Consider the following 11,728-nt stretch of genomic DNA (forward strand, 5'->3'; position numbering starts at 1 on the left):
CATGGTCGGGCCGCCGCTTTCGGAAGAAGCTACAAAACTTTAAGGCTGACACTAGATTCTAGATCGCTGGATACTAGCTTCAAAGATTGGACAAATAAAGGATTACTTTATGTATGGTAATGGAGGAAGGTAGATTACTTAGTTTTGAAAAGATTAAAGAAAAATATTCATTAGAAACAGGATTTTCATAGATACCTACAGATGAGGCATTTTGTCAGCAAAAAGATAAAATCTAAGGCTGAATTAAGCAAACAGCTGTTGGACTTATTTGAAAGGATCTCTATCTTTATTTGTATAATGGGTTATAAAACATGAAATCACACTCGACCCTATCAAAACAAAATGGGAAATGGAGGGAGGAATAGATATAATGGAGGAAGAGTGGACAACAATATGCACATATCAATGGAAATGTAGCCGCTCAGAGAGCTGGAGGGAATTTGGTTGGAAAAGCCTGATAAAATATTTTATTACACCTCACCAAAAATCTCACTATGAAGGTAACCCTCCTGTTTGCTGGAGAAAATGTGGAAACACAAATGCAAATCATTATCATATTTCTGGGACTGTCATGTTATTAAAACGTATTGGAAGGGAATACATGCAACAAGAGATATTTGGACGTTATTTACATTTAGAAAGTAAAACTTTATTTTTTGGACTCATGCCAGAAAGATGGACAAAGAACGATAAATATTTGTTTAATATTTTACTGGTGGCAGGCAAAAAAGCCCTCACAAAAACTGACGTTCATGTGAGAGCCCAACTATGAACATGTGGATGGATGTCACACTGGACAGGATGGAGAAAATGACAGCGGGTGTGAACTACGAGACGGACCTGTGTGTATCACACTGGAAGAAATGGATGGAATAACACGGAGGCCAGATTCTGACTTTGTTAACATTAGATAGTATATTATTTATATTACTGGTAATTAAATCTCACTCCCTAAGTGTTTATGTTTTTTTCTTATTATTTTCTTCTTTTTTTCTGCTTTTGTGTGGATGTTTTTGTTGTTGAAAAAAAACACATGTAGATGGATATCTAATTATTGAAGCTGATGCACATGATACTGTACAGTGATTCCTAAATGTCAATAACAATTATATTTTTTAAAAAGAAAAAAGCCTGACACTTCTGCATCAAAACAGGGCCATACATTCTGGTGTTAGGAAATGGATGCACTCTTCATGCTGCAGTTTAGCAGCAGAAATCAGTCAAGCAGTCATTAACTCCAGCGGTCATCACATCCCTTGGTCCCTTAATGAATCAAACTCTTGTATTGTTACCTTAGAGAACCACTGCTAGCTGGCTTTGTTGTTCCCAATTATTACAAGAAAGATTCAAGATTCAAGAGCTTTATTGTCAATACAGCAGTATACACAGTATAGAGTGTACCGAAATGCTGTTTCACCCCAAACCCCCCCATGGTGCATTTATAAGTATATAAAAGATATACTAGGAATTACAAATAAATAACATGCTAAATTTCAGTAAAATTAAGGGATAAAAAGTATTACTAACTATACAATACTATAATGATAACTATACAATGCTAACAGTACAATAAACAAAGACAGGACAGAGACAATACAAAGTGGATGTGTTAACCCAACTGTTATAACATCAGCCATAGTCATAGTCCATTAGCCATATTCCAAAATCAGTACGCGAAACAAAGTAAACAGTCAAAACTACATACAAAGAACAGCGCGTGCAAACAGGAAGTAAAGGTTTTGCGTTATGCTTCGTTGTTCTTTTATATCGTGTACCTGCGACCGATTTCGAAGAGTAATGGGCAAACTTAATGTCTGATCCATTAATGCTCATCAGGACTTTTGCTGACCATATACCCATAGCTGTGCCTGACTAACCCTTTATTATTCCGCTTTTTTAATGGGGACGTGGATCAACTGGGTAATGAGATATTATAATATATAATATTAACACACCGGTTTAGCTCAGTGGGATGAGCAGGTGACCATATGCCGTATGACTGAGAGCAGCCGGCCACGGCCCTTTGCCGCATGTCTTCCTCTCCTCCATTTTCCTGTCAAGTCTTCGCTGTACCTATCTAATAAAAACTGAAAAAAGGCAAGAAAATTAAAATACAAATATAAAAGGACGCAAATACATGCCATGGTGTACAAAAGTGACAGAGTACAGTGAGGTGTGGGAGTGAAGGTGGACTGTACGTGGATAAATGAAAGAGTCTGATAGCAGCAGGAAGAAACGACCTTCTGTAACATTCCCTCTGACAGCAAGGTTCAAGGATTCCGATTGTCCAGTGTGTTACGGAGGGGTGGGAGTCAGCCTTGATTGCTAGTAGTCTTACCAGCATTCTGTCACCGACCACCTCCTCCAAGGTGGCGAGCTTTGTGCCAGCAATTGACTCAGCCTTTCTGGCATGAAGCTCAAACATATGGACTGTTTGTCAAACTAGACCATTTAATACTTGGACTGTGGATGCTCTAAACTGTGTCAAAAAAAAACCAAAACGCTGTCAGCACTGCAATACCAACAAGGAGCCAAAACACTCGACAAACCAACATAAAGATTTTTTTTGTCAAAGTTTCCTGCAGAACATGTCATCTTTTCCAAACACAGCATCTCTGCATTGGTATATCATTATATGAGCGTGTAGACTGATTCCGCACACATGCCCATACCACCAGTCTACCTGAACTACAATTCAAAAGACAAAGAGCAAGACTTGGGGTGTGTGGAGGTGGGTATACTGGACTAGAACATCTTACAGTGCCTAACACCATAACAGATAGGATCATGGATATGTTTGATACAGTCTGCAAAAAACAAAAACATAAATAAATAAATATCCAATACAAAAATTTAACTTTTATGTGGCTGCCATATATTTAAGGAGCTGTCACATATTCTGATTTTACTAATGTTGCTTACTGAAACAGGACGTCTGCATTGAAGCTTGCTGAATTTTCTGTTTTTAGGTTGAGTTGTTCTTTCCTAAAAGATTTCTCGGATTTGACAGTGCCATCGCCCAACTGGTTCTTGGTCTTCCATGTGCTAATCCCCCCAGATTCCACTAACAGTGTTTATTTAATAATACTTGTATCAATATTTTTGATATGACAGATTATTCTGTTGGCAGTGTTAAATATAGGATGAAATGAATGCTTTTATTTGGTTCTCTTAGATGAATACACCACCGCTGGTTTCCACGGTCAGGCTTTTTTTGTGTGTGTGTTTGTCGTTTTTCGAAGCATTCTATCGCATTTGTCCTAAAGTCAAATGAACCCAGCTCAGTCTGTTTGAGATAATCTGGTTACACGTTTAGATCAAAACAATAACCTTTACGTCACAGGGGGTATGTGTCTATTTGAAAACATATTTGTAAATTCCCGTCGCCGTTTTTCTGTTATATGGGTTCTTTTACCCCAGTAATATTTACGATAAACTACATTTAGCGATGCAATGTTTAGAGAGTTATGAAAAACAAAGCGACTGAATACATTAGTGTTGATTTGCGACAGACCCCCCTCAGCAAGCACATAATGCTGCAGTCCAAGGCGCGCTAAGCGATTTGGCGCTAGTGTGTGTCCGGTGTTCTGTAATCAGCTGCTGCAGCGCAGACACTTTCCACTTTGAGCTTCTGGCTGTTTTTGAATCATACAGTGCCGTGACCTTCATGGCCAGTCATGTCTGAAGAAGAGATCAAGGTTTCCGATGAGCTTTTCAAAGATGTCAAATTCTACGTGGTTGGGGATATTGACCAAAAGGTGAGATTCTGGACGTTAGCAGCTTTAGCCAAGTTGGTAGCCTGTGCTAACTAGCTAAAGTCATTGACTCTAAAGCAGGTGATGCAAGAGAAGCTAAGTAGTAGCTAAGTATTCGAGCTGTCTTTAGCTAACCTCTGTCAGGCCACGTAACGGTGCTTGAGACTTTCAAGTGACGCTCGCTCACTGAATAATTTGTGCAGAAGCTCCTTCAAACTGCACTTTCACGCAGCCCTTTAGCACTAGCTGCGAGTTTTGCATGTTAGCTGCTAGCTCCTAGCTTGCGGTTTGTGAGGCTAAGGCTTGCTGCTGCCGCTTGTTAGCATTATTTTTCTAAACGATTAGCCTCAGTAATATTGCTTGGAACTTCTGATAAGCAGTGAAACGCTGCACTGCCGGTGTATTGTGTTACTTTTCATCAACCTATGACTGTCAGCATCTTGCTCAGTTATTCGCATGTGTCCACAATTCCACTCGTTGGTACTGAACACCTGTGGTAAAGAGCTGTCCTTCTTGTCAAATGGCACTATCCAGACGCTTTGAGTCTGCACCGAGAACAAACAATACAATTATCATTTACAGTCTTCTCGTGGATTGATGTCTTATTGGGATTGCTCCAAGCTAAACCTCACATTCTAAAAGCTGGTGGGTCGTGTTGAAGTCTGGCTGCGGTTAAAGGCTCAGTTACACTTATTCGGAGCAGAGAGGTGTGGTGGACAGTGCCGTGTCTTCCTTTAGAATGCAGTCGTGCACGGTGGGAGAGATGAAAAATGGATCCAAAAAAAGTATTTCAGTTTTTGTTATATCAGTCACTGAAAAAATGACAGTAACCAGCTCCGTCTTTGTCTGTTAAGGCACACAGGTAATAATTGTAATATTATTATCAAACATGCTGTTATTAACACTAGATTTGGGTGGAGCACAGGGCTTCTCATCTTTTTCATCTCTTAAATGATCAGTTGTTAGTGCTTCATGCAGTCCAGGTTAAGGGATGTGACAGGCCAATTTTCAGCCAGTGAGAAGGGGCTTTAATGGCGGTTTAGTCTTGAACATTGCATTGAACAATTATATTTTTGTACACATTTACAGTCACGATAATATGCTGACATTTACACCATAAACCAGCAAGGTTTTTGGTCTGCCAGCAACAGATCTGACACTGCTGTCTCTTAAGGGATCATGTCCTGATCAGAATGTGTGGAAATGGTTCCAGTGATAAAAATAGGCATCAAGATATAAATGAAATGTCTCAAATCTTTGATGCAAAGTTTAATTGAAGCATTACAGCCTTTGAAATCCACTAGTCATAATTTTGTTTGTCAGGGATGGGCCTTCTCAGATAAGTGCTCACACTGCCAGATAGTTGCCACAAGCGTCAGCTTAAACAATGCTCCTTTGCCAGTAAGACTTCCTCATTAAAATGTTGGAGGTTGCCCTGAATCGGTGCCTGGGTGAAGGTAGTTTGAAGTTGTCTCTCAGACTCTGTGCTCCTCCTCCTCCAAAGAATGATGACTTTGGAGGAGTTCAGTTCAGTTTTCATAACGTGGACATTGTCCAAAGTTGGTGTGGATAGACTTTAAGGTCTTGGACTTAGCTGGCAGTACTTGTTCTGCTAAGCAACAAAGGTGAGCTACAATAAAACCAAGTGTCCACTTAGTCTCTTTGCAGTCAGAGATGTAGGAGTTTCCACCTGTCTGACTGAGAGTGAGCTGAGACTGCTGACTGACACTGAGGAAGCCAACAACAGCAGCCTGCCTTCAGAGAAACACTAGATCAAAGCTCTCTGGTTAGCAGCAACTGAGCTTTCATAATCACTGATATTCTCACATGGATGATAAAGAAATCACAAAATATACTTGCACAAGACTTTAGTTGGAAACACTGTGCTCAGAGCATCTACAGTTTATTAAGAATGTCAGTATTTGTATTTATCCACACTTATCCTTCTGACCTATTTAGTTCAAAATAACTTTGTGAACTTGTGGCTCCCACAGCGTCTGTGTTAGTTAAATTGATGTAACTGGAATTCTCTGCTCGTACTCCAGGTGGTGCAGCTGCTAAAAGCAGGAAAAGCAAAGGAGGTGTCCTACAATGCTCTGGCCACTCACATCATTGCAGAGGATGGGGACAACCCTGAGGTGGGCGAGTCAAGAGAGGTTTTTGACCTTCCTGTTGTCAAGGTAAGGGTTGTGTTACAACATACTCACTACTCCAAGTTTTTCTGTTTCTCACTTGATTCTGTAACAGCATAACTTTTGAGACAGCTCTAGCTCCTCTGCCATAAAGTTGTCATACAGCAGTATTTTTTCTGCCTGATCATTTATGCATTCTGGTTGAATCTGTACCAGCAGCTTACAGACACGCTGTCAGCCTTTGACTTACAGTTCTGCTCATGTTTTTCAGCCATCCTGGGTCATTCTGTCGGTCCGATGTGGAGACCTGTTACCGTATCCTTCCACTGTCCAGACCAGCGCAGCTCAGACTGCTGTTTGCCAATACATAAATCTATATTAATTCATTGATTGGTACTGAAGGGTAATAACTAGACCTATGAAAAACAAAAACAGTTCACATCAATGTGAGCATCAGCTAATGGTCAAATCCTTTTTTTAAACCTCAGTCTGTTCCTACAGACTGATGTAACCACGTTGGTAATAACAAATTGTCAAATAACAGTGGCTTCTCCCTTTCTTACTTTTTCCATAACCAAGAACGCCACAGAGTTACTGGCTTCTCGCCAGAATCGGGGCAGATATTCTTTGGTGTCACAGCTTGTCTTCCCAGAGTAAGTGTGTGTGTGTGTGTGAGTGTGTGAGAGGGCTTACTATCAGGTGTGTGTGTTTGGTGTTATTGCACTCTGAAAAATGTGAAGCTTGTTTGTTGTGTTTGTACGCAGCTTCCTGATGATCTCAATGCTCTGTGGGCTTACATAACCTTTTATGGAGGAGAATGCCAGCTTAACCTAAACAAGAAGGTCACTCATTTAATATTGAAGGAACCTAAAGGGGTGAGTGTGCGCTCCATGGAGCTGAGTCTAAACTAGCTTTTTGCCACAGTTCATTCTTTGCCATCGGTGCTGATACAGTGTTAGCGGCTACTTTCTTCTTGGCACAAAGTCATATCAGACTTTTTCATAGGTTCACTTATTTATTTTCACTACAGATGGTGTTTGATTGCATATACATATATATATTTGTCTCCAGGCTAAATTTGAGTGTGCCCTGAAGCACTCCGGCATCAAGATTGTCACCCCTGACTGGATCACAGATTCTGTTAAAGGTAACATCAGTGCAGGCAGTCTAATGATGCGTTTTATCAAGTTGTTGTTCTCTTAAAGGCAAGTTGTTAATTATCAGCTTCTTGAAACTGTATTTTTCTGTTTAACATTGTATGTTCAACTGAATATCTTTGGTTTTGGACTAAATTACTGAGAAACGGGCATTTTCACTATTTTTGTTGCAAAAAGAAAGTGTATGCCTGTATCAGTTAATTTTCCTTATTCAACTTTAATAATGTATAAATTCTGACCAATAATGGAGCTGCTAGTAATCATTGTCAGACAGAAGATCTGTAATAACCTGTCCCTCTCTTCACCATTTAAAGATAAAGCCAGGAAGGAGGAGGCACTCTATCACCCCAGACTCACATATGTGGAGCCAGAGGAAGAGGAGGAGAGTGAAGCAGAGTCATACAACCGTCATTCTGATGGAAGCTACAGCCCCCAGCGATCCCGGCTGTCCAGTGGTGGCTCATCAGATGAGGAGTCCAGCCCCCGCAGACGACCGGGACCCAAAAGACTGAATTCTGTCTCCCCGACCTCTCCACGCAAACCCGAGCGCCGCAGCGAACGGATGTTTGATGATTCAGACGACGACTCTTCCACAGAGAAGGAGGGCACCAACCTCAACTGGACGCCGGCTGAGGTGGTCACCCCAGCTCCTCCTATTACAACCGGTACAGCCAGGCGTCGGAGTGGGCCACCCGGCATCAAAGACCCAGTGTCGTCCACAGGCAGTGGGCTGATCAACCTATGTGCGAATGTGCCTCCTGTGCCCGGTAGTGGCGGTGCCGTGCCTGCAGAGGCTCGCTCCGCTGCTGCCGCCATCGCTCACTCCGCACAGCAAGGTAGGTTTTTAAAAGCTTCGTTTGCTGCTCAGGCCTGCATTAGATTCTCTTGCACACTGTGTGTTGAGAAATGTCAGATAGTATGGGAAGTATTTGTGGAAACAAAAATGAATGCAACACTGTTAAGCCACTATAATGCATCATGTGCGCAACAGAGAGAGCATTGGATTTGTGCCAACATAAACAGCTGTAAAGTGAGAGACCACTGGCTCATATAAATCAGGTTAATTCAGTTTCACTTGTAACACCAAATCACAACAACAGTCTCGTCAAGGCAGCGATTAATGATTTGGGCCTAAAGATTTGCTTTGTGGCGACCTGGTAACCAGCAGTCACAGGGAAAACCAGTCCTCCCTGACAAGTCAGTTAGTGGTGGTTAGAAGCTGGTGGCAGCCGCTATGGAATCGATTCCTAAAACTCCATTCCGTCAGGGATTCCTGGCAACCACACGTTGATGGGGAAAAGTGCGTATTCTGTGAACGGGTGTTGCCAATCATTAGCAGGAAATTGTTTGCAGAGAGGTGTATACGGTGCTGCCCAAAGCACTGCATATTCAGTTGTTTCACTGAGAATGGGTCCTATAAATGAGTGCAGTTTAAAGTGTAAGAATTTCTTTTATTATGACAATAATGTTTTGCATTGAAGAAAAGTTGCGTTTTTTGTTTGTTTGTAAATGGACTGGTTCTTATGTATCACTTTTCTACTTTACTTGAGCACTCAAAATACTCACGCCACTTGCCTCATTCACCCATTCACACAAGAACCTTTTCTACGATTTTACCATCTCAGCGCTTTCTATCATCTATCTTACGTCCTGAGCTACAAAAAGCCCAAGCTTACTGCACCTGGTATTCCCAGGCAGTCTCCCATCCAAGTACTAGGAGATTCAGCAGGTCACCCTTGGAAAGAAATTGCAAGTCGGAATTAGCCAAGAAAACTGCGGTCGGTCACTGAGCATTTCTCTAAATAAAACTTAGACATATATGTCTGAAAACATAGAAAATTCGCTGATGCTGAGGTGAGTATAGTGAGCTCACAGGACTTAGTGCGCTGGGAGAGCAGCCAGCAGAGCCAAACTCAGTGTTGTTTAGATTTTGTTTACATGTACGTTCTCTCTCACACACACACACACTCTCTCTCTCTTTCCAGTCTACTCTTCAGTTCTGCACTGTCCAATAAAAGTGAAAAATGCCCAGGACATTCTAATGATGTTTTTCTTTGAGCACAATGTATTAAATTGTATGATTTCTGTTTTGTTACTCCTGATGCAATATGATGAAGATGCTACTTCTCTCGCCTCTTCAGGTGTATCTGTTCCAGAGAGCATGTCAGGGTGGAGCCCGGCTGTTAGAACGCTCCGCAACATCACCAACAACTCCGACATGCAGCCTGCCAATCGAGCAGCCAGCGTTCATGTAAGAAACACAGCCTGCTTCCACTGAGCATCAGCACTTCTCACATTGGCTAGAAAGGAAACAATGCTAAAGGAGTGTGCTTTGAGTGGTTATTTGTTTTCTGTGTTTATTGGTTCTGTTTCACATTTTCAATCATTACTTTTGCACTGCGACAGTGACACACATGCTGTTGAAGAAAGTAAGAGAGCGGGCAGTAGCTATTACAGACAGGGCCGTGAACCTTAAGAGTTGTACAGTTGTTAGAACAGCATAGATGGAATATTTGGATAGTACTGCAAAGTGGGAGCACAGGGTGCGTAGAAGATTTCATTGAGATATTCACTGTGTCTTGGGTGGTGAGTTATGCTGAGTCGATGGATGCTCCATGAGACTGCACACGTCAACTCACATTTGAATCTCAATCGTGATGTGACTTCCCACGGTTAATCTGATCAACCGATACAAAAAAATGAATGTTCTATCAAATAGAATGAGAAGCAAATCTAGCACTCCCTAAATCCCAACAACACAGCTGCATATAGCATATCCAGTCACAGCTGTTCCTGCCCGCGTAGCTCGAAGTTTGCTGGATGTAGTCCGAATGAGTAGCACTATATTAAAATACAGACGGAAACAAAAATCAGAAGAAGAGCCTGTGTGTCTTCTAATCGACATGCACATTAGGTTAACGGGGGTTCTAAGCTGGCTGTAGGCATTTTTACTAGTGGCCAATACGGGTAACACACTTCTGACCAAATTCTGTATGTATAAGTTCAACTTGGCTTCCAAATCCAATTGTTCTCAACTTGTCTGGCTTCAGGACGCACCACCATCACCTCTTAACGATAAGCCGTGACCCAAATTTTCAGATTCTGAAATTTGGTGAATGAAAATATTGTGCGGTTTGAATCTGAGATGGTAGATCATAATATCACAGTATGACAATACAAAAAAACACACTTTTGGGTTGCAACCCACCCGTTGAGAATCACTGGTGTAGAAGTCAGTGGAAAGGCAGCTTCTTCTATGTGCCCCGCAATCACCTTATGATCCAATAAAGACTTCAGGTCTTGAATGGGCAGAACAGTTGGGAGCATGCAGTGTTAAAAAACATTAAAAAAATCAAGCATGAAGCGCACAGTTAGGCTGCAGTGACAAATTTCTTTTCTTTTTTCTAACATTCAGTTTCACTTCTACTCTTTGGATTTTCACTGTTCTTTGTGGCTGGCTGACAGACTAACTACAGCGCAAGCAAGAGTTGTCCACAGACTGGAATGCATGTATTGTACACTGCCTCCAACAACAGCAGAGCTCTCTGCAGACAGATGGGCTGACTGCAGCAGAGCAGACTATAAACTCAACCTCTGCTGGACTATAAATCCCGCTTTATTAGTTTTTCATTCAGATCTTCAGCTGCACTTGTAATATTTGGTTTGAAATATGTTACGGTGACATAAGGCTTACATACCATTGGGACATGGTGACCAAGTCTTTTTATGTAGAGGCTGTAATCATGTCATGTACATGTATAAATAGTTATGTTCAGTGATGGGAATAACCCCATTACTTTTTTCAGTAACGAGTAATCTAACTAATTACTATTTCTATCGTTACAACGCCGTTACCGTTACTAACAAGAAAATGCGGTCGCGTTACTGTTTTTCAACGGACAGTTGAAGCTGTGTTCAGCTTACCGCACCTTATATCAGTTGCACGGAAGTAGCTGTAAGTAATCTGGGCGCTACAGCTTTAAAGCAGCTGCGCGCTCCTGCCGGAACCAGCTTTTTCAGCTGTTTTTCAGCAAAAACCTCTTTTCAGCAGAATTCTCTCATTCACTCTTTTCTGCCCAAATTCTCCTGATTCACCTCTTTTCTGCAAAATTTTCAGCCTTTCTACCTCTTATCAGCACAATTCTCAGCAGCTTCTGCTCATTTCAGCACAATTGTCAATCTCTCAAACCTCTTCTTTGTGAGAATGAGTTTGGCTCAGTGAGCTAAATACCTGCCCTTAGACCAGAAGGGCCAGGTTCAAATCCTGCTCTGCTTTTTTTTTTTTTTTTTTTTTTTGTTTCAACTTTTTCAGCTTTTTTCAGCAGACATCTTCAGCGTTAAGGCATCCACACAGCATTTTCGCAGGAAATGCAAATTTTTCTAGTTTAAAAATGTTATTGTTTGGCTTTTTTCAGTGTTTTATTTGTTCCTGAGTAAATGGTTTGGCTGAGATTAAAGTTATAGTTTTTACACAGCTGAATAAACGTCAAGCAGACAGCTGATTATCAGAAGTGTGAGATGCTCCAGAATTTACTCCGGTGTCCTGTTATATTTTAGATAGCAAGGAGTTTATTAAACTTCACCGAAACAATCTGCAAATTTCATTAAAATTTAATAAACTATCATCTTGTCTTTATTTTTAGTTAGCACAGACCTTAAACACTTAAAGCTGTAAGCTAATGAT

General features: G+C 41.2%; 1 protein-coding gene across 1 annotated transcript in view; it reads left to right on the forward strand.

Moving 5' to 3' along the window:
* Positions 1-3,550: 3,550 nt before the first annotated feature.
* paxip1 (PAX interacting (with transcription-activation domain) protein 1) overlaps positions 3,551-11,728 on the forward strand; it is a gene marked incomplete in the record, with an annotated part of 41,414 nt that continues 33,236 nt past the window's right edge. Inside the window, 8 exon segments of the mRNA XM_005952029.3 lie at positions 3,551-3,758; positions 5,801-5,935; positions 6,159-6,202; positions 6,477-6,540; positions 6,652-6,762; positions 6,959-7,034; positions 7,359-7,880; positions 9,186-9,295. Coding sequence (XP_005952091.2) covers positions 3,678-3,758; positions 5,801-5,935; positions 6,159-6,202; positions 6,477-6,540; positions 6,652-6,762; positions 6,959-7,034; positions 7,359-7,880; positions 9,186-9,295 — 1,143 coding nt within the window.

The sequence above is a fragment of the Haplochromis burtoni genome, unplaced genomic scaffold (genome assembly GCF_018398535.1).
Source record: "Haplochromis burtoni strain Fernald_Lab_line unplaced genomic scaffold, NCSU_Asbu1 Contig_624, whole genome shotgun sequence".
In the NCBI taxonomy this organism is placed as follows: Eukaryota; Metazoa; Chordata; class Actinopteri; order Cichliformes; family Cichlidae; genus Haplochromis; species Haplochromis burtoni.